We start from the raw sequence: 23,074 nt of genomic DNA, 5'->3' as shown, positions 1-23,074 counted from the left end.
TATGGCCACCTCCCCACTAACCGAGGAGACCCATAACAGCTCCCTTGCAGCGGCTCTGCAGCACCCAGCTCCTGACTACTGCTCCTGAGCGCTCCTGCCCCCCCCCCATTGCAGCTCTGCCGGCCCCCTTGCAGGGTCCCCCTTCTCTCACCTCTGAGTCTCACCCACACTCACAGGTTCAGCTCATCAGCCCCGCCTTCACCCTCCATTCAGGGCAAATCTAAAGACTTCTGGGGATCATGGTGGCTTAAATGCAGGTTTACAAAACTACCCTCCCAAACTTGACAGAAATGAAGGGGGGGGGGGAGAGAGAGAGAGAGAGAGAGAGAGAGAGAGAGAGAGAGAGAGAGCTGCACCAGGGCTGAGATTCCTCCCAGACACAAAAGAAGACTTAAATAGAGGCAGACCTTCCTCTTGAAAGGGAAGATGCAGTGATATAGAGCTTCTATTTTCTCCAAATTAATCGATAAATTTGATACAATCCAAATCAAAACACCAATGTGATTTTTTTAACATGAGCAAATTATTTTAACCAGATTAGTTAATCTGGTAAAAAAAAAAAAAACTAAGAAATTTCTAAAAGAGATGTGTAGTACAAAATAGAGAGTCCTTTTATTTTTAAAAAACGATAATAATAATAATAGGATGTCATCTGGGTGTGTTGGCACATGCCTGAAATCCCAGTACTTTGGAAACAGAGACAGGAGGATCACAGGTTCACTGCCAGCCTCGGGAACTTAGCAAGACCCTCTACAACTTAGTGAAACCCTGTTTCAAAATAGGAAATAAAATAGGGTTGGGGGTGTAGCTCAGAGGAGTAGAATGCCCATGGGTTCAATCCCCAGCAGCATTCACACAAAAATAAATAATAGCATGTCATCTATTCTAGGGGGAGAGTGGTATAGGACCAGGAATAGGGAAGCAAATTTGATCCAGGAATGGAACTAGAAATATATATCCACACATATCTAGAAAGTTTGTATTTGAAAAAGGAGCTATTGCTAATTAATAGTAGATGTATATATAAATGTATGTATATAGAAAAATGTCCTTAGAGAATAAAAGTTTAAAATCCACTTCTTTTTTTCTTTTTCAGTACTAGGGATGGAACCCAGGTGCATTCTACCTCCGAGCTAAACCCCCAGTCCTATTTTTTATTCTTTATTTTGAAACAGGGTCTCACTAAGTCATGGAGGGCCTCACTAAGTAGCTGAGGCTAGCTACAAACCTGCAATCCTCCTGTCTCAGCCTCCCAAGTACTGGGATTACAAGCGTGCGCCACCATGCTGGGCTGTAAAATCCATTACTTTTGAGTTTGTGAGGGTCAAACCCAGGACCTGCACATGGTAGGCAAGAGATTTCCACATACCACACCTCCAGCCCCAAGTGAGGATTGTTGAGGTGGGTGAGAGCGCTTTCCGTATGATTACTAAGTCAAATATCATAAAAGGAAATGTTGATATTCTTCACTACCTAAAAATGAAAACTTCTGCATTGCAAGCACTGCAAAACAAAAGTTAAAAGAAATTAAAGCTGACGTGGTGGCACATGCTTGTAATTCCAGCATTTGGGAGGCTGAGACAGGAGAATCATGGTTCGCAGACAGCCTCAGCTACTTAGTGAAGCCCTCTGCAACTTAGTGAGACCCTGTTTCAAGATAAAGAATAAAAAATCAGGCTGGGGGTGTAGCTCAGAGGTAGAATGCCCCTGGGTTCCCTCCCCAGTATCCTCATACCAAAAAAAAAAAAAAAAAAAAAGAGAAAGAAGAAAGAAAGAAAGAAAGAGGAAAAGAAATGAAAAGCCAGGCACAAAGAAGCATGCCTATAATCCTAGGACCTGGGAGGCTGAGACAAGCGGATCACAGGTTTGAGGCTGGCCTCAGCAACTTAGCAAAACCTCTTTCAAAATAAACAATAAAAAGAGCTGGCGTCGTAGCTCAGAGGTAGAATGCTCCTGGGTTCAATAGTCAGTGCCAAAAAAGATGAAAGAAAGAAAGAAAGAAAGAAAGAAAGAAAGAAAGAAAGAAAGAAAGAAAATGAAATGATAAGCTGGGAAAAATGGGTATCTGTAGCACTAAATGGTAGAGAAAAGACTGCTCACCCCGTATCAAAAGTGCTCCCTCAAGCCATCAAGAAAAAAAGCAAACAGGGAAGGGAAATAATTATCTGCTCAAATCAGCTTGTGTGAAGGCGGGGAAGGGCTGGTGAGCTAGAAAGCCACAGGACACAGGCTTTATCAGACCCTCCCAGTCTGTGACTATAAATAAAGTTCCATTACCATCCCCAAGCCCAAGTCCCTGCTGTTTCTCTTCTTGCACCTCCAGGACCTCTGGCCTCTTCCTCCTCTGCCACAAGTATTTCTGGGAGTTCCAAAACGGGAGCACGCATATGCGAAGCCTCGCCCGGCCAGCCCCAATCCCCATATGGCTTCTCAGGAATTCTCCTTCTCTGTGCTGGCTCAGCGCCTGCTGCCAGCAAGGCCATAGAAGCAGGCTGAGCGCGTCACCCCCGCGGTGACCAGTGTGTCATTTCTGCTCTGAAGAGGTATCTCCTTCCCTTGGTCCCAGAGCCACCATTGCTGGGAACCAGAGGGCGCTGGACCTCACTAGAGTGAAGGATGGCCTCTGCCGCCCCATGGCCAGCCTCCTCCCTTAACCCAGGGCTCAGACTAACTTCGGAGGAGGTTGGGGTGAGCAAGGGCACAGAGGGGGGTGGGTCACTTCTTCCTTTTATGGGGTAGGGCTACTGGAGATTAGACCCAGGAGCATTCTATCTCTGAGCTATACCCTAGACCTCCTTATTTTTTATTTTTTATTTTATTTATTTATTTATTTATTTAATTTATTTATTTTGTGGTACAGGGTGAAACCTAGGGGCTTTTCTACCTCTGGGCTATACTCCCAGACCTATTTTTTATACTTTATTTGGAAACAGGGTCTCACTAAGTTGCCGAGAGCCTCACTAAGTAGCTGAGGCTGGCTTCGAACCTGTGCGATTCTCCTGTCTCAGCCTCCCAAGCGCGGGGATTACAAGTGTGGGCCACCACTCCCGGCTTTTATTTTTTTATTTTGTAACAAGTTCTCGCTCAGTTACGGAGGTTGGCCTCAAACTGTGGGTCCTCCTGCCTCAGACTCTCAGGTACTGGAATTACAGGCATGTACCACCCCGCCTCGCCCAGTTTATATACCTTTCTTAATCCTGGTGTAACAAATTACCACAAGCTTGATGGCTTTAGAGCACTCATAGCCAGGCATGGTGGCATACGCCTGTGGTCTCAGTGCTTGGGAGACTGAGACAGGAGGATCTCAGGTTCAAGGACAGCCTCAGCAAGTAGCGAGACTCTTAGTAACCTAGTAAGACCCTGTTTCAAACACAAAAATAAATTATTTTTTTGTGGTACTGGAGGTTGAATCCAGAAGCATTCTACCTTTGAGCTACACCCCCAGTCCGATTTCTTCATTGGAAACGGTCTCGCTAGATTGATGAGAATCTCACTACTTGCTGAGGCTGTCCTCGAATCTGTGATCCCCCATCTCAGCCTCCCAAGTGTTGGGATTACAGGCGTGCACCAGCACACTTGGCTTTAAATTAATTTTTAAAAAAGAGGGGCTGAGGGTGTAGCTCAGAGGTAGAATGCCTCTGGGTTCAATCTGCCGTAGCACAAGTAGAAGAACACTGGTTTATTTTCAAGTTATTCTGAAGGTCAGAAGTTCAAAATCAGCTTCACTAGGACGAAGCGAAGGCCTCCCTCTCTGGAGGCTCTGGGGAGAACCTGCTTGTGCCGATTCTCGCTCCCAGCTGCATTTCGTGGCTCCTGGCCCCTGCTGCATCGCTGAAGCCACCACCCTTCAACATCATTGCCTTCTGGTTCCACGGCAGACCTCCCCTTGCCTCCCTCTTAAACAGACACCAGCGATTTCATTTAGGGCTTGCCCAGGGAATCTGGTTTGACCTCCTCATCTCAGGGTTCTTAACTGTCCTAGAACGTAGTGCTCATGGGCTTAGGGACTACACCTAGGTGTCTTTGGGCGCCATCGCTCACAGACGCCTTCTCGGCTTCCGTCAGCCTGTGTGTCGCCTTTTATCCCAGCCCCCATCTATTGCTTATAGATATAAAAATAAACACCAGTATTGGGGAAGGATGCCATGAACACCAGGAGTGAGGGAGCCCCAGCCTGGCGGGCCAAATGCCCTGTGATGGGTGTCAAGCCACGGGTCCTGGGTGCACCTGCAGAGCGAGTGAAGGCCAGGGTCACAGAGCTAAGCCTCTGCCATGGTCGACTGAGCTCTCTCATCTGATCGTTGAGGGAGTCAGCAGTAGAGACAGGACGGGGGGCCGGCACCAGCTGGCTGGACCGCCCAGTGGCTTCTCTTCCACGGTTCCCAGCAACTGTGTCTGTCTCTCCTCCGAGTGTCGATAGCAACACATCTTCACATCTATCACTATTAGCCCTTGACCATCATCAGCACCGCTGCCCCTCACCCAAGGCTGGAAAGAGACGAGTGCTGGGTACAGGTACAGGCTGACATCAAGGGTCAAAGTGTGAGCTCGCCTGGGCCCTGACCAGAGGGTCCAGAAACACCCCTGGGTGCAGATGGGCTCTAGGCAGGATGGGAGCAAGGAATATCTGCGGGGTGGAGTCTGCCTTCAAAGACTGCAGGCCATGGTGGGCAGTGATTGATTGATTGATTGATTGATTGATTGATTTGCAGTACTGGGGATTGAACCCCGGGAGATTCTACCTCTGAGCTATACCCCCAGCCCTATTTTTTATTCTTTATTTTCAAAAAGGGTCTCATACACCAGGCATGGTGGTGCACGCTTGTAATCCCCGCGCTTGGGAGGCTGAGACAGGAGGATCGCACAGGTTCGAAGCCAGCCTCAGCTACTTAGTGAGGCTCTCAGCAACTTAGTGAGACCCTGTTTCCAAATAAAATATTAAAAAGGTCTGGGAGTATAGCCCGGAGGTAGAAAGCCACCCCCAGTACCACCAAAAAAAAAAAAAAAAAAAAAAAGGGTCTCACTGAATTGCAGAGGGCCTCATTGAATAGCTTGAGGCTGGTTGCAAACCTGAGATCCTCCTGTCTCAGCCTCCCAAGTACTGGAATTACAAGCGTGCGTCACCACACTTGGCTAGTGTTTTAAAGTTTCCTCCATATGTGTAAAAACTGGTATCTCTGTAGTCATGACCATTGTTACCATCAGCCTAGCAGAAAGCCCCGGAATGTGCACGAGCTCACAGCAGAGGGAGGGTGGGCACTGGTCGGAGAGAAGGCTGAGGACATAACAGCAGCCAGCTCATAAGCAGCTTATTTGTAGAGGAGTTTGGTCTTTATCCTAAGGCCAGTGGAATTCATTGAAGAGTTTTAAACAGATACAGTCAGATTTACATTTTGAAAAAACACCTTGAGCTTGGTGTGATGGCACATTCCCAATACTTGGGAGGCTGAGACAGGAGGATTGCAGGTTTAAGGCCAGCCTCAGCAATTTAGCAAGGCTCTCAGCCGCTTAGTGAGATCCTGTTTCCAAATAAAAAATTAAAAAAGGGCGTAGTTTAGAGGTAGAAATCTCTGGGTTTCGCTAACACAGAAGAAGAAAGGAAAGAAGGAAGGGTGGGAGAGAGGGAGGGAAGGACCACTTTGTAACATCATGTAGACGTGGATTCTAGGAAGGGCAGGGATGGAGGCAGGAAGGCCAGTTAGGAGGCTATTGCTATAGTCCAGGCAAGAAGCCATCTAGTATTTTGTCAGTGTAGTATTTTGTAGTTGAGAGCAATTTATGAAGGAGAAGAACAGGACTTTTGAACGGATTAGATGTGGAGGTAGAGAAAAGAATCAGAAAAATGTCCATGTTTCTGCATGAGGCCAGTGGCTGGATGGTAGCCTCCCTCAGGAGCAGGAAGGGCAGGGGTCTTTGGAGAGGGTGGGTTTAGACGCCTAGAAGTGCGCGGTGCTTGCGAGACACCCAGGAGGCCATTGAATCAGTAGGTCTGGATCCCAGAGGAGAGGTCTGGGCTGAGGGTGTGGATGGTCCTGGTGACGGCGCCAGGGGTGGGGGGCGTGCAGCAGAGTCCGGACCAAGGCCCACGTGCGAGGAGCCAACACAGGAGGGGGATGTGCAGAGAGCCACGGACTGGCTGGAGAGATGGAGAGGAGCCGGAGGAATGCAAAAGCAAGGGAAGGGGTATTTCAAGAAAGGGGAGATGGCTGGACGTGGTGGTGCACGCTTGTAATCCTAGTATTGGGGAGGCTGAGACCGGAGGATCGTGGTTTGAGAAGAGCCTCAGCTACTTAGTGAGGCCCTCTGCAACTCAGTGAGACCCCTTTCAAAATAAAGAATAAAAAAATAGGGCTGAGGGTGTAGCTCGGAGGTAGAATGCCCCCAGGTTCAATCCCCAGTACCAAAAGAAGGAGGAGAAGGAGGAGGAGGAGGAGGAGGAGGAAGAGGAGGAAGAGAAGGAAGAGGAGGAGGAGGAGGAGGAGGGAGAGGAGGGAGAGGAGAAGGAGGAGGAGGAGGGAAAGGAGGAGGAGGAAGAAGAGGAGGAGGAGGAGGAGGGAGAGGAGGAGGAGGAGGAGGAAGAGGAGGAGGAGGGGGAGGGGGAAGGGAGGAGGAGGAAGAGGAGGGGGAGGGGGAGGAGGGGGAGATGGTCTGCAGTATTGTCTGATACTCACAGGTTAACCAGGGAGGAACCAGAGGCGGACTCGCTACTCAGGTCAGGACAGTGTTGCTGCAGATCTCATAAGAGTGAAGCCAGATCGCTGAGGGCTGAGAGGGAGTGGAAAAGGGAAGCCAAGTGAAGGCCATCCTCCAGAGAAGCTTCGGTATGATGGGAGGGAGGAAAGGGACAATGAGAAGGAGAGGAATTTTCTGGACAATGAATTGATTAAGCTTAAAGGTGAATGGGGCTGAGCACGGTGGCATGCACCTATGATCCCAGTGCTTGGGAGGTTGAGACAAGAGGATCGGAGGTTCAAGGCCAGCCTCAGCAACTTAGTGAGACCTTCAGCTGTTTTATCAAGACCCTGTTTCAGCTTGGAACTAGAATTCTCCTGGCTCAACCCTAGTAAAAAAGAAGGAAGGATGGAAGGAAGGAAGGAAGGAAGGCAGGCAGGCAGGCAGGCAGGCTGGTTGATGGGAAGGATCCTGTAAAAGAAGTTGAAATGGTGGCAGAAGTGGTCAGTGATGGAGCTGGATGGAAGATGGCAGATGAGGAGAAGTCTGTCTGATGCCTGGGGCCACCGAGGCACATTTGAGATCACAAAGGTGAGGAGGCTCGAGTGCTCGCAGTGGTGCGGCTGCCTCATGGGCTGCTGCAGCCTGTGCACCTGCGGACGGGCTCGCCCAGGGCTGGAGTTTCCAGGTTGACAGAGAGGAGTCCTACAAGGCGGCCGAGGTGAGGACACTGGCAAGAGAAGGTTGAGGTGGTGGATCTTGGGGTCTAAGCTGAGAAGGGGAGACAGCGAGGGCAGGAGGGGCGGGTGGACAGAACTCCATAGAGATAGAGGGAGCTGGACCTAGTTGAAGCGGTAAGGGCTAATCTGATGTAGTGAAGACAGTCCAGTAGGGAAGAGGGTCCAGTGTGGACGGAGTGCTCTTCCTCTGGAGCACAGGCAGGAACCTCTTGAAAGGCTGGTGTGCCGGGGAGGTAGGAAGGAGACAGGAGGGGCTTGGTCCAAGCAGCTCAGCCATACACTTGAGCTTGCTAATTGCTGCTGTTTATCAAACCTAGGCTCCTAGCATCCCGCTGATGACAGGGACTGGGAGACAGGGACCCTATTTTCAAGCCTTGACTGGAACAAAGAGTAAATACTTTGGGCAGCCTTGAGCTTTCCCAGGCAGGAGCGCCAAGGGGCCAGTGGCGTCTTCCCAGGACCGCAGCATTGCGCTCTTAGGAATGATGCCAGTGTTCAAGTCCCTTGGTGTGGAGTTGGGTGGATTCATCGTGCACTGAGAGTTTGTTTGCAGTTCCCACTATGCCCCTGCCCCCCAAAAAAGTGGAAGGTGCAGTGGCTAAGCTCAACCAGGGGACCTAGGCTCCAGATTTTAGAGGTGAATACTTTCTAGGTATTATTATTATTATTATTATTATTAGTAGTAGTAGTAGTAGTAGTAATAGTAGTAATAGTACTGGGGATTGAACTTAGAGGCATTCTAGTTCTGAGCTACACCTCCAGCCCTATTTGATTTTTATTTTGAAATGGGGTCTCACTAGCCCGGCATGGTGGCACAGGCTTGTAATCCTTGCGCTTGGGAGGCTGAGACAGGAGGATCGCACAGGTTCGAAGCCAGCTGTGCTGGCTTAAGAGACCCTGTTTCAAATAAAAAAGTATAAAATAGGTTTGGGAGCATAGCCCGGAGGTAGAAGGGCTTCCAGGAACCCCAGTACCACAAAAAAAAAAAAGAAAGAAAGAAATAGGGTCTCACTAGGTTGATGAGAGTCTCACTACTTGCAGAGGCTGTCCTTGAAGCTGCAATCCTGCTGTCTCAGCCTCCCAAGTACTGGATTCCAAGTGTGTGCCACCACACTCATCTTCTAGGTCATTTTAGAAGTGGGCAGCTGACAGTGGGAAAAAGGAGACTTGAAAGCCAGAAGTCGGGGTCAAAATTTATGTGGCCAGGAGGAGGCCCGGAAGGAAAAGATGGCTGGTGGCAGCCGTGGGTAGCTGTGTGGGAACCTCAGAGGAGCGGGCGGCGGGAGAACTTTAAAGTCAGGTAGGGTGATGGTCTGGGGGGAGCCACAGGGAGTCACCACCTCACTTCCTGACCATGGGGGTCTGGGAGAATGAGGATTCCACCCTCAAAGACAGCAGAGGAGTGGGCTTCCAGCAAAAGCCGAGAGCGAGCTCTGGGAAAGAAAAGTATAAAAGCAACCACGGTCTTTGAACTTGTTAATAGATACCCTGTGTACTCTGAACTGAAATTCACACCCTGCTCATCTCAACGCCAACGCCCGGCCTCGTGCCCGAGGCAGAGGCAGAGAGGAGGCAGAGTCCCACGATCCCCTGCACTGAAGGACAGCTCCCCTTGGGTCCTAGCCAGGTCAAGTATCAGGACCCCTTTCTTGCTGAAAACATTTCTAACTTCACATTTCAAAGTATATGTGATACAATAACAAGGTTTCTGTTTGTTTGTTTTTGGTACTGGTGGTTAAACCCAAGGGATTTACCCTTGAGCTATCCCTAGCCCTATTTTTATGTTTTATTTTGAAACAGGGTCTTACTAAGTAGCTAGGTTACTGAAGCTGGCCTTGAACCTGTGATCCTCTCTTAGCCTCCTGAGTACTGGATTACAGGCTGCACTACCACGCCTGGCTACAGGAGCAATTTTTTTTTTTTTTTTTTTTTTGGTGGTACTGGGGGTAGAACTCAGGAGCTTTCTACCTCCGGGCTATACTCCCAGACCTATTTTATACTTTATTTGGAAACGGTCTCACTAAGTTGTTGAGAGCCTCACTAAGTAGCTGAGGCTGGCTTCGAACCCATGCGATCCTCCTGTCTCGGCCTCCCAAGCGTGGGGATTATAAACTTGTGCCACCACGCCCGGCTACAGTAGCAATTTTTAAAGTTGCTCATGAAGGTGAGGAAAGAGCCGTAGCTAAGACAGGATAAGTGTTCTCTAACCCCAGCTCTTCCTCTAAGCTGGGGCTTGGACACATTAGTGAAACTCTTTGAGCCTCGATTTAATCATCTGTGAAATGGGGATAAGACACCTGACAGGCTCCAGCGAGGATTATAGGCGCTAATTGGTGCTAAGCACTTGGCATGGTGCCTGGCACCAAGCAAGCTATCCAGAAATGCTCAGGATCCTGATTCTGATTCACTTCATCCTTTTGCACCTGCGCACCAGGGAAATTGCTCCCTGGTGGGAGATGCATTATCGACTCAATCGGCAGGCTGTCTGCAGGAGGCTGGAGATGCGGAGATCCCTTGCTACAACTTGGGGGTCTCTCAAGGACCTCCCTCAGGCCATGTTTGGACCCACTCTCTGTAAACTGTTCTCCCTAGGTAGGTGTTATTAAGGAAACAGGCCCAGAGAGGCCGGCAGCGTTCTGTTGCTGGAAGAAACACCTGAGATAGTCATCATAAGAGTCATCATAAGGCTGAGCACAGAGGTGCACACCTGTGGACCCCGCTGCTCAGGAGGCCAAGGCACAGGGATCACTTGAGCCCTGGGAGATGGTGACGTCCTGGGCAACTCAAGGCTCGGGACGTCATGGTGGGGTGCGAAACTGGCCTTGCTCCACCCCCTTCAAGGGTGTACCCCTAGTGACCCCACGTCCTTCCCTTGGCCCCCCCCCTTTTACAGGTCCTACCTCCCAATAGCACCACAGGACGGCGACCAAGCCTTGGATGCATGGCCTTTGGGAGGCATTTGAGATCCAAACTATGGCAGCCAGGAACCCCCGTGGGCATGCCGGAGTCGCGCAGAGCCCGCTGGGAGCCAGCCGGCTCACCTCTCCTCTCTGGCAGCTTCTGCCTGCGTCTCCAGAGCCGGCCTGGCGGGGCTGTGTGCAGTGTTGCTGCTGTCACCGCCAACTGCTCTGCCGGCCGTGGGAGTGTGCACCGGGCTCCGGCAACTGTTGCCCAACTCTCACTGTGGTTCCAGAGCTAGTCACATTCCTGCCTCGGCTCCTCCGGAGCAGCCCCGTCACAGCGCCTGTCACGGTGCCTGATACAGCCTCTGTCACAGCCCCGTCAGAGTACCTGTCATGGTCTCTGTCACAGCCTCTATTACAGCCTCTATGACAGCCCTTGTCATGATCCCTGTCACACTCTCTATACAGCCCTTGTCAAGGTCTCTGTCACAGCCCCGTCATAGTCCCTGTCACAGCATCTGTCACGGTCCCTGTCATGGTCCCTGTCACAGCCTCTATCACAGCGCTGTCACAGTCCCTGTCATGGTCCCTGTCACACTCTCTATACAGCCCTTGTCATGGCTCCTGTCACAACGCCTGTTACAACATTGATCACAGCCCCTGTCAAGGTCCCTGTCACAGCCTCTGTCACAGCCCCTGTCACAGCCTCTGTCACAGCCCTTGTCAAGGGTCCTATCACAACCTCTATCACCACAGCCTCTGTCACAGCCTCTATCACAGCCCTTGTCATGATCCCTGTCACACTCTCTATACAGCCCTTGTCATGGCCCCTGTCACAACGCCTGTCACAACATTGATCACAGCCCCTGTCAAGGTCCCTGTCACAGCCTCTGTCACAGTCTCTATCGCAGCCCTTGTCATGGTCCCTACACACTCTCTATACAGCCCTCGTCAAGGTTCCTATCACAGCCTCTATCATAGCCTCTATCACAGCCCTTGTCACAGCCCTTGTCACAGCCCCTGTCATGGTCCCTGTCACAGCCTCTATCATAGCCTCTGTCACAGCCCTTGTCGTGGTCCCTGTCACACTCTATACAGCCCTTGTCAAGGTCCCTGTCACAGCCCCTGTCATGGCCCCTGTCATGGTCCCTGTCAGCCTCTGTCACAGCCTCTATCACAGCCCCTGTCACAGCCCCTGTCATGGTCCCTGCCACAGTGCTGTCACAGCCTCTATTATGGCTCCTGTCATAGTGCCTGTCACAGATTCCATCAACCCCTGTCATAAACTCCATCATGAGCCATCAAGGTGCCTGTCACGGCCTCTCTCCCCACCCGTGTCATGATGCCCGTCACAGTCTCTGTCACCGCCCCTGTAGCACTGTCTATCACAAACCTGCCACAGCCCATCATAGTCTCTGTCACAGGACATGCCACAGTCTCCATCACAACCCCTGACAGAGCTCTCGTCACTGTCTGTCACAGCCCCTGTCCCTGTCTCTGCCGTGGCCCCATCGGCCATGTTGCTGTCTCCGTTGCCCGTGCCCAGGCTCTGTCTCTCCAGGCCCTGTGGGGTGGCCTGTGGGGCACAGCTCTCATTACACAGCGGAACTGTCTCTCTCTGGAAGGCGTCCAGCGGAAGGCTGGTGTAATAGCAGGTTATCCTGATGTACAGGGCTGGTGGGAGGGAGGCTGGGCCTGGGCAAAGACAGCAGCTTTGCAGGGAGCTGGAGCAGAGCTCCCAAACCAGGCGCCCGAGCTGGCTGGGGCTCGCTCCGTGTGCCTGCAGGGCCCAGGGTCCAGGTGTCCTGAAGATGACAAAATGGCTTCACAGTATTACTGTCACCTCCTTGACCCACTGTGCACCTCCAGGGGCAGGAACGGTGGCTTATTCTTTTCTGGTTCACTTGCTGCAGAGCTGAGCACAGGTCTGGGCTCCCAGGGCACAACCCGATGATTCTCCCTAAGTCTTAAGTTACTTCCGGTGGCCCCCGTGGCCTCCAGAACTGACCCGCCTCGGTGCTCCCAGCCTGCTCAGCCCTCCCTGTGCGTCTCTCTGCTCACACGGTGCCCGCCAACCGGCGTGCCCCCCCCCTGCCTCCACCGCTCCAAACCACAGCTGCCTTCTTCAAAGGCCAATGCAAACCTGTCTGTGCCACCCCGCTCCCTGCCCTTCCTCCTGCCAGTCTCCGGCCGCTTGGCCAGACCACACGCTTCCACCCCTGCCTTCCTTCTCTGAGTTCTGGAATCTCTTGTACAGTCTGGAGATCAGGGCCTGGATCTGAGAGCACCATGCAGGACCCAGAGTACTAGATGCACTGAACTATGTAGGTACTATGTATTTAGCCCTAGTGGACTATATCCACATGTGCTAGATAAATAAATGAGCGAGCAATGGACCAAATAAAAGCAATTGTGCAAAGCTGGTGTGGGGGGCATAGAGCAGTAGGGGAGAGGGCAGAAGACAGCCTGAGTGCGAGCTGTCCTCCCTAGGTGGAGGAAGAGGCTGGAGTTCCCACACACTAAGAGCCAGGACTACTTCCAGGGCTCCATCTCTGAGCTATCTTCATTCCCTCCACCCCCACCATGCCCGTTTGCCAACCCTCTTCCCTCTTCCGGGCCTACTCCGTCTCTCTCCTCCTTCCCTCTGGCTGCCTCCAGCCCAGGCCATTGACACCCCCTCCAGGACCTGTCTGAACCCACTTCAGCCTTGATATATGGCGAATTCCAGCCTTGGGACAGCGGAGTCTCTGGTACTTACTTCTTGGCAGCTCGGCTCAGTCAGCACCTCAGGGGCCTCCCCTCCCAGCGCCTCCCTCTCTAGCCTGGCTCCAAGTCCAGGTGGCCCAGACGTCCTGGAGCCCTAGCGGGACACAGACACACAGTCCAGGCCTGGCTGAGCTGTCAGCACGTCCTTCCCAGCCCTCCCCGGTGGGGAGGGGCGGTGGCCTGAGATCCCACCCAGTGCTTGGCAGAGTCCCCAGGGGCAGCCCGTGCACAGGGTGCACAGGACGGGGGAGAGCTGAGAGATCAAGCGCAATGGGGCTGGGCCTGGCCTGGAGATGAAAGGGCTTTGGGCTCTGCTGGGCCCCGGGGCTCACAGGTGGGGGCCCGCACAGGGACAGGGAGGACAGAGCGCAGGACAGTTCAAAGCTCCCGCTCCTACAGAAACCAGGCAGAACTGAAAAGAAAGCAGATGGCAGCCCAACGGGAAGTTGAGCCGGGCACTCTTTCCTGTTCACCCCTGCCTAATGTGTTTAGGGGGAGGGCGGGACAGCCAGAGTCCAGGGGGAGGGTGCAGAAGGACCCCCACTGTCCTATGGACAGAGCCAGCTCAGGGCAATAGCTTAGAGGCCTCCCTAACTTGGATACTTGTCCCAGCCCTATCCTTGTTAACCCTACTGAGGATGTTGCAAGCCTCATCCCTGCCGAGGTGCCCCATTCATTGTTTTCTGTGTAGTACACGCATGCACACACGTACGCGCGCGCACACACACACACACACACACACACACACTAGTCACCACCACACACTCGGGGAAGCCATTGCTCTGAGTTTCTGAACCAATACTCTGTCCCTTGATTATAACCCTCTGGGATGGTCTTTGGCTACAATCAGCTGAACCAGGCACTGCCTAAGCTAGCTAGGGCATCCCTCGGCCTTCCCCACTGCCAGCCATGTGTGTCTGTGTTGAGGGTTGGGCCCCCAAGGCTTGGTCAAGATGGGTTGGTTGATTTATTTTCCCTGTGCGCTGGCTCACCCCCTGTGAGCACCTTCGCCCTTCTGGTCTGCTGATCTTGGGACAGGAAACCTGTGGGGACGTTGCTGATGCCAGTCTTTTTTTCAGAGACCAAGTCAGGACTCCCAGCAGAAAGTCAGCATGTCCCTGATCCCTTTCCAGCCCCACAGAGCAGACCTGCCTTAGAACACAGCAGAAGGTGCCCCAGGATGGGCCATATCTACGCTAAATAAGAAAATGAAGTTGTACCTGCATATGGGTACCCAATCCTGCAGCCTTCCCAGGGGCGTGACCTCTGGGCCAATTGCCTTTGGTCTCACTTAGGGAGTTGCCTGAAGTGACTGGGGTCAGAGTAAGCCTCTGTCCCCAAGTGAAGGTCTGTCTTTCTGGAGACCCAATTAGGTCTTACCAGAGATGGAGAATTCAAAGGAATCAGTGCTGTACAGTAGAACATCCCTTTCTTTCCATCAGCATTTTTTTTTTTTTTGGCAGTAATGGGGATTGAACTCAAGAACACTTTACTATTAAACTACCTCCCAGCCCTTTCTATATGTTTGGGACAAGGTCTTGCTAAGTTGCTGAGGGTGGCCTCAAACTTGTGATCCTCTTGCCTCAGCCTCCTGAGTGCTGAGATTACAGGCGTGAGCCATCACACTTGACCCAACAGCAATTTTTTAAGATAAATATATGACCTAAATTGGGTTCCAAAGGCCATGTGTCTTCCCCTCCATTGGCTTAATGTAGGTTTTATTCAATTGTTTCAATGTTTGCTTGTTACTGAAAACTTACTACAAAGGAGATTTAAAATAGGTGCATTCATTTTCTTATTTAGTCTTCACAATGACTTGTGAGATGAGTTTCATTAAACCCATTTTACACACGAGGAAGACTGAGGCTTTCACAGGCAACAAAGGGCAGAAGAATTGAATTCTACAGCTTGTGTTTTCCAGCATCACGCTCTATTGTTTACAGCTGGGGTGCCCAGACTCTTGGAATTCACAGACCCATAACATTTCAAAAATGGTTTTCAGGAACAAACACAGAACCCTATGCCAACTTTTTATTTGGCTAAGCACATAAAAAATACCATCTCCCAGCACCAGGATTTCATAAAAGGGCATTTTAACACAGAAAATATGGCAAAGATATAATCTTAGAATAAAGACAGCCTTCTAAGAAAGGACATTGGCAACTTACACTAAAATATTCTGTGCGTGCATGTGTGTGTGTGTGTGTGTGTGAGCGTGCACGCGCGTGTGTGTGTGTGTGAGCGTGCACGCGTGTGTGTTTCATTTTAAGGAGAACTGGCCAAAATCTTGGCATTGCAGGGTGTGGGAGTCACTGTGCTATCCTGGAACTGCCTCTTCAAGCAAAAACAATGGCCTTGGCCCATATGCAAGTAAACTTCCAGAATTTTCCATCCCCTTCTGCCCACCCAGGTTCCCACCAAATAAGGTCCGAGGTTGATATATACAACCAGCTACATTCCTACTCCGCCCTTGGAAGGTCTTCCAAATTTCATTAGTACTGAGTATCCCTTCCAGGGAAGGAAGTCTGTCCTCCCAGTCTCCTCCTTTCTTGAATCCTGATCTCTTCCAGGTTTACATCCTAGGAACATCCAGCCTCCCGCTCACTCCCTAGACCCCCTTCGCTTCTGGTGCGGAGAGCAGCCGTGGTCCTTCATCCCAGTTCTAAGCCAGGGCCTTCCCCTTGCTGGGGTTCCTGGCTCCTGTGTTAGAGGAGCCAGAGCAGATCCCAGGCCTTCTAGAGAGTTCTGGAAAGGAGGCCCTGAGACCTAGAGAAGTGGGAAAAGTAGAGGATGAGGGGCCCCATGCCCCTCTCCACTCTTCACCATCTCGCTGCTTGTTTTAGCCATGTTGGACTCAGAACTCCCTCTCCCTCCCGTGCCAGTCCCCGCGCTTCACCCGAGGGGCCCTTGGTTGGAGTCCCCGCTCCGTGATTTTCTTGCTGTGGGGCACTTGACATATTACTCACTCTCTCTGTGCTTTAGTTCTCTTGCTTGCAAATGAGAGTATGATTATTAGGTTGAGCCACGTGAAGCTGCCAACATTTGACCATATTGGGCCCACAAAAATGACAATTTCATGTGGTTTAACAAATGAGGTGCAAACAATAGCGTCGAATACATGTCTGTTACCAAATTCGACCACCCCCGACCTTCCCTACGGAGCTCAAGCTCAACGAGGTCTCCCTTGTCAAATCTCATGGTTGGGGCATGATTTAGTACACATTTCTTGACACGAGTTCTCTCTTTCTCTTTCTCTTCTTTTTTTCTTTTTGATACTGGCGATTGAACTTAGGGGAGTTCTACCTCCAAGTTACACTCCCGGCCCTATTTTATTTTTTATTGTGACATAAGAGCTCACTAAGTTGCTGAGGCTGGTCTCCAACTTCAGCCTTTCAGGCACTGGAATTAAAGACGTACACCACCACACCCAGCTAGTTTTCCCTTTTCCTCTGCATAAGTCTAACTTACCCATAATGTGGAGCCCACCAAGGCCAAGACTGGGGGCTTTTCCTCCTCCTCTGCTCCCCAGAATACAGGCATACTACAGATATCTTCCATTAGCATTTGGACACAGAGCAGACAGGAGCTGCACAGCCATAGAGAAGTCTTCCCGTGGGCTTGACTGATCTAAGGGACATTTCTGTACCCGAGTTGGTCCTAGGTGGTTGTGAATAGGTGGTACTAACCTCCCTGAAGGTAAGCGAGATGCTGGAGGGAGAAGAACTAGGGGTCTTGACTTCTGGTTGGCTTGTGTTAGCCGTTCTCAGAAGCAGACTCTTGGTCATGTCCGTCTTCCAGAACCCCATTCAAGGCCCTTAGCTAAGTTCCAAGGTCCCTCGCTCCTTTGAGAGTTGTCAGTGCAGATCTGCGGTCTATCGCCCTAGCGTAGGTGCTGTGGTCCCTGAGATGAGCTAGGCTTATCCTATCCCCGGGTAGCTCAGTCTAGACAGGACACTGTGTCTCAGGCCTATGAGAGAGAGCTCATGGCCTTGGGAGTCAAAAGAGGGGACATGCCCAAGACTTGGGTGGTCAGGACAGGGTTCCTAGAGGAGCAGGTGCCCTGCAGTGGGTCACTGGGGCCCCTGTGTGGGCTGGGTTAGGGCACACTAGCTCCTGTGGAAAAGAAGCCCAAAGAAGAGAGCTAACCGGAGGTCTTCCCCTGCGGCTGGCACACCAGGGCGGGCGGGGCTCTCAGCCAGTTAAGAACACTCCTTCTCAAGGAGACCCAAGGACATTCGGGGATTAGGCCTCCCAGCATCTGTGCAGAGAACTGTCAGCTCAGAGCTGCTCAAAAGTAGAAATGCCAGCTCCGTGTGATGTCATCCTCCCCCACGGGAGGTCCTGTGGTCCAGTGGGTAGAGCAACCTGTCTCCAAAATTCATGTTCTGGATAGGGGCTGGAGGTCACAAATGGGCTAGGAATTCAAATTTTAAAAGCCATTGGGAGGAAAACTTGCTGCTATTCCTTTGAGAATTGCTATTCCTTTGAGAATTTTTGACTCCCTCCTGTCAGACAGACCTTGCTGAGGATTCACCCAGACTCCAACCTCTCCTGGGTAATCCCTTCCTTCTGAGACCCAGTCTATCCCCTGCTCTCCGCTTCCGAGCTAATCTGGGTCTCAGACTGCACAGGGTGTTGGAGAGGAGAGCTGTACCTCAGGCTGAGCTAGTGGGATTTGTCCTTAAGCCCGGAGAATGTAACGCCGCCGGAGGGAGGACACCCAGCTGGATCCTCCGCTGGCCTGCAGAGGGGGCGGCGGACTCCGAGCAAGCGGGGGCTGCGCGCTGCCCAGGGAGGTCTGGGTGGGCATGGAGCTCCCCCTAGGCTGGACCACCGAGGAGGTATCTCAACTGGATAAGAACGCATGGCAAAGGGGGTCCAAAGCCAGCCTGGAGTGCCAGGTGGCCAGAGAGGTCCGCACAGGGCTGCCGGCTGCAGCCCGCTCCTCTCGGGAAACCCCATCGGATCCTTCCCGGGAGAGGCGCGTGGGGGGATCGGGCAGCGGGATCCCGCGTCGGTGGCTCCAGCCCGCGCATTTTCCTCGAAGTCTTACCTAGAAGGGCTGGGTCCCACCTGCGCGCCCTGAGCCTGCGTCGCGAGTGTCCCCCATACTCTTTCTGGCCCGGCCGCCGCGAGGCTGCGCAGGGGAAAGACCGGCGCGGGATTCGCCCCCCGCCCGAGTCGCAGGAAAACCCTGGGAGCCGCCCCGACGCAGCGTTTCCCGAAACCCCCTCTCCAGGCTGGTTGCGGGAAAGCAGCAGCTCCGCATCCACACAGCCGGCACGCCTCCCCAGGGGAGGATCGCAGGACCCGGCGAGGAGCTAACTAAACCGGCTGGGGACAGAGGACCCCAGAGCCCGGGGAGGCGGGGGGGGGGGGAGCCGGGGACCTCCCCCAGCACCCCGGGTCTCGAGGCGGGGAGTTCGCCACCGACGCCGGCAGCCCTGGGTCCGGGAGAGAGACTGGAGGCCGCAGACTGAGGACACCTTCTACCCGGGCCCCCCCCAAGGTCCGGCCAGGTCCACCCCGCGTCCCCCGCTGGGCCCGCCCCGCCCCGCCCCCTCCCGGCCCCCAGCCCGCGCCGCTGCCCCTTTAAGAAGCCCAGGTAGGCAGGCCGGGCTGCGGGAGCCGCTCCTATGGCAACCCGCGAGCTGCGGCGGCTCCGCGCACATTTCGGGGCGCGGGAGCCCGAGCACTGCCCGAGGGCGCGGCGGGGGGGGCGGCCGCGGATGTGAGCCCGCACGGCCGGCCTGGCGCGGGGCCCGGGGGGCGCGGCAGCCTGAGCGCGGCGGCGGGACGTGCGCCCCAGCGCCCCGCGCCGCCCGCGCCCATTGTTCCCGCGGGGCGCGGCGCCCGGGCGCGGCGGGGGGCGGCCGCAGCCGGCGGGGCCTCGGGCCGCGCGGCCATGGGCTCCTGAGGCCGCCGGCCCGCGGCGGAGCGCGCGTCCCCACGGCCCGGCCCGGGCGGCGCCATGGACAAGCTGCCGCCGTCCATGCGCCAGCGGCTCTACAGCCTCCCGCAGCAGGTGGGGGCCAAGGCGAGCATCATGGACGAGGAGGAGGACGCCGAGGAGGAGGGCGCCGGGGGCCGCAGGAGCATCCGGCTGCGGCCGCTGCCCGCGCCCGGCGGCGGCGCGGACCCCCGGGGCGCGGCCCTCGGGGCGGCGGACGGCGAGGGCCCGGCCAAGTCCAGCACGAACGGCGACTGCCGGCGCCTCCGCGGGAGCCTGGCCTCGCTGGGCGGCCGGGGCGGCGGGGCGGGGGGCGGCGGCCACGGGCACCTGCCCGACTCCGCGGAGGAGCGGCGGCTCATCGCCGAGGGCGAGGCGTCCCCCGGCGAGGACGGGACGCCCCCGGGCCTGGCGGCCGAGCCCGAGCGCCCCGGCGCCGCCGCGCCGCCGCCCCCCGCCGCCCCGGAGCCGCCCGCGGCCGCGGACACGGCGATCCAGGTGGAGGGAGGCGCGGCCTCCGGCGACCAGATCCTCCCCGAGGCCGAGGGGCGCCCGGGCCAGGCCGGCTTCATGCAGCGCCAGTTCGGGGCCATGCTCCAGCCCGGGGTCAACAAATTCTCGCTGAGGATGTTCGGCAGCCAGAAAGCCGTGGAGCGCGAGCAGGAGAGGGTTAAGTCGGCGGGGTTTTGGATTATCCACCCTTACAGCGACTTCAGGTAACCGGCCGCCGCGGGTGGGAATCCTGCGGGCGCCCCCTCCCCGCGTGACCGCCGGCTGGCTTTCTCTTCTGGCCCTGCCTCCCAGTCAGAGTTAACTTTCCTTCTTTAAGCAGCCAGGCGCCTCCAAAGCTCCCAGACACCCCCCCAGACCTCTTCCTGCACCGCGCTGGGAACTTTCCCGTGTTTAGACTCCTGGCTTCTCGCTTCTCCTGGGGTCTGGGCCGCATTGGAGACAGGCTGAAAAGGAGTTTTGAGCCTGGCCTGGCCTGGCCTGCTGCCGGGATAGGGCTCCACCACCTTAAGCCACACACTCCACCTCGCCCTTCAAGGCTGCAGAGTCAAGGTAGCCATCCCAGAAGCAGCTCCAAGTCTTTCAGCCTGCAGAGCAGACAGACCTCTCAGCAGCTGGGCCAGCTCCTTGGGTGCTGACTGCAGGCATTAGTATCCTTCCTGCCTCCAGGGAAGCTACAGCCAGGCCCCTGGAGGACAGAGGTGACTGGAGCCTCAGGCCCGAGATGAAAGCCTGCACCCCTTTAATCCCGAGCAGAGCCCCTCATGCTGAAGAGGGGGGCGGGAGCAGGCACCCCGGGCAGCTGGCCTCCAGACTACCGGGGCAGAATGACCTTGCTCATAGTGGTCAGTGAAGATGCCTGGTGTCTTGACGGAGGTGTAGCTGTCCTGTGACCCCAAGCTGGTCCAGTGCCCCATCCCCACTCCAGTGGCCCAAGCACCAGCATCTTCTGGGTCTCTCGTGGGTCCTAGCTGTGGGTCCTCAGACAAAAGGTTTGACTACCAGTCAGAAAGAGGGACCCTGGCCCCTCCTGCATCACCTGAGAAGCCACTGAACAGCAGAGACACTTGGGGCCTGGGGACATATCTGTGTAAGAAGGGACTGTTGGTGGTGTCTGGGATTGGGGTCGGGGATGTCCTTAGCCCACTCAAGGTCCTGAGGTTCCCTAGTGCCCCTCTGGGCTTTCCTGATATATCAGATTGAGATTAGGGGCTGGGAAGCATTCACTTTGTGAGCTGGGCTTATCTCATTCTCACTCTCTCTGAGCCCTGCCCCCTACTTGTCTCCCTTGCCTGTCTATCCTACTTGGCTGCCTATATAAATGAGCATTTTGCCAATCCAGAGCCCTCTTTGCAAACTCCAGGGAAGCTGGATTTGTAATGAGAGCAAAGCCATTTTCCATCCAATGAGAGAGGTTTCTCCGGCTGGGAATGACCAGTCAGATAGCACTTGATGGCTTAAAATAGGTGGTGAATAGAGGCCCCCCCTCTTTTTTATTTTGAGGGACTGCTCTTTCAAACCCTAATATCCAGGCCTCCCATTCCCAGGGGGCAAGGAGGCCAGAAGACAGGGTAAACAGAACTGTAGTCATCAAATTATGTGAACAAATGTGGGACCCTCCCCTCAGGAACTGTGGCGTGGTTTCCAGTGCCGGGTTCCTAAAGAGTGGACTCCCCCTGGCCAGGAATGGAACTTGGGGATCCCAAGCTGAGCTAAGGTGGATAGGAAATATGTCTCTTCCACCCCCCCCCACCCCGCGGGGGTCCTGGGCTCCTCCTCCCCGCTCTGAACTCCTCGGGACCATTCCAGTACCTGCCGCTTGAGAGTGCTGAGGGTCCTTCTCTGACACTCCGCTTCTGCCTGTATTTGTGGCTGGAAAGCAGCCATTCAGGGTTCCTGCCACCGAGCCCACTGCGAACCCCATGTGCGTCTGGCCTCCATCAATGACCAGCACTGGTGGGGGACCTTCTGAGCTTCCTTACCTCAGATGGGGAAGCGCCAGGACTGGGCTGACTTTGTCTATGGGAACCTCCGCCTTCCTAGTCTTGCCTCTGCCTGTCCTGCTAGGTCTGCTGCAGTTCCCCCTGTGGTAGACCCTCTGCCAACTCCAGGCTGCCCAGAATGCAGTGTTGGGGGAGAGTGGTAGGGAGCGGGAGAGGGTGGGTACAGGACGACTGATAAATGAATAACAGGAAAAGGGTCCAACTGGGTTTTGAATTTGGGTTTGTGCAACAGGGACTGGTGGCTGGAAGTGCATGTTCCCAGTGCACCACTTTGTAGCTGTGTGGTGCTGGGTCTGGTGGAGGGAGAAATCCAAGAAAGACCATCTGTGTGTGTGTGTGTGTGTGTGTGTGTGTGTGTGTGTGTGTGACTGAGGAGGGCGGTTGTTGTGTCTGTCCTTTCTATAGGCCAAAACAGTCTCATCTTCAGAAGACCAAAGAGGCAAGGGTCTGGCTAAGGGGTCTAAGCTTAGAAAACCCGCCGTGCAACCCAATCTAACCTATCCCCCCCCACACACACACCAGCACCCAAAGTGTCAGTCCCTAGAGTTTCAGCCACTGGCCTTGGGACTGTGGAGCCATTCATCTTCGCCCACCTTGGGCTACACCAGAGCTTCTGTAAGCATTGCCCAGGCCAGTCGAGGATGTATCCATCATTTTGACGGGCAGGAAACATTGATCCAGCAGAATTGGTTTAATAAAGAATCACCAGCAAATCATGATAGATTGAGTTTGTGGTTTGAAGTTCAGGACTGGCGGTGATGGGCTGCTTCCGGCATCTGTCCTGGGGGAGGAAGGTTGGGTCCTTTGCCAGGGCGAGAGTGGGTGGGCTTGCTCTGAGGGACCACCATCACATGGGTCATGACTCGTAAGAATGCTTTTCTTAACTGCCTTTCTGCTTCTTATCACTGTACCTTCCCCCAGCGCTATACCCCAGCTACCTGCTTGGCTCCTCCAGTCTACAAGGGCTTGCCTGTCCTCCTCCCCAGCTCTCCATCTGCCTCTTGAAACTTGTATTTAGGGTTTGTTAAGGGAAACAGCCAGCATGTGGGAGCCCCTGAGGACATCATGCCCCAGGCAGCTGCCTATGGCTGGCTCAGCTCTGCTCTTGGGTCCCAAGTGGGGCCTCCCTTCTATAGGAACCATGCTCTAGAAGCCAAGGCTTGGTGGTGGGGACCTTGAACAAAAAAGGGCAGTGTCTAGATAATCTTTTTTTTCCAAGAGGAGAGAAGTGAGTGGAGAACCCAAGGGAAGACATCGTTGGTTTTGTCTCCAGAGGCTAGGTAGCCTTTCGAGCATCAGGCTGGGGCATGGCCTGGGTGTGTGTGTCCAGGGGTCTGTCTGATCAAGTGTTGTGGGCTGTGTGGGTGGACATGCGTCTGGCAGGGAAGTCCCTGTGCAGGTTGTCATTCTGGGGCTTCTGTTTTGCCTCATACACCAGTTCAGCTTTGAGAATGGAGCAGGCAGAAGTTGGCCCTTCTTGTCCTCTTCCTCACCCAAGCCTCCTGACTTGTGAGGTAGGGAAGGGACTTA

General features: G+C 54.2%; 1 protein-coding gene across 1 annotated transcript in view; it reads left to right on the top strand.

The window, feature by feature from the left end:
• Positions 1 to 19,052: 19,052 nt before the first annotated feature.
• The window catches only part of HCN4 (hyperpolarization activated cyclic nucleotide gated potassium channel 4), a gene marked incomplete at both ends in the record, with an annotated part of 39,462 nt that continues 35,440 nt past the window's right edge, over positions 19,053 to 23,074 (top strand). The window contains one exon of the mRNA XM_080690758.1: positions 19,053 to 19,747. Coding sequence (XP_080546884.1) covers positions 19,053 to 19,747 — 695 coding nt within the window. The remainder of the gene's footprint in view (positions 19,748 to 23,074) is intronic.

This window comes from Muscardinus avellanarius (assembly GCF_963383645.1).
Source record: "Muscardinus avellanarius genome assembly, chromosome: 3".
NCBI lineage: Eukaryota > Metazoa > Chordata > Mammalia > Rodentia > Gliridae > Muscardinus > Muscardinus avellanarius.
Note: the sequence above shows the minus strand (reverse complement) of the source record. Positions and strands in the feature narration are given on the sequence as shown.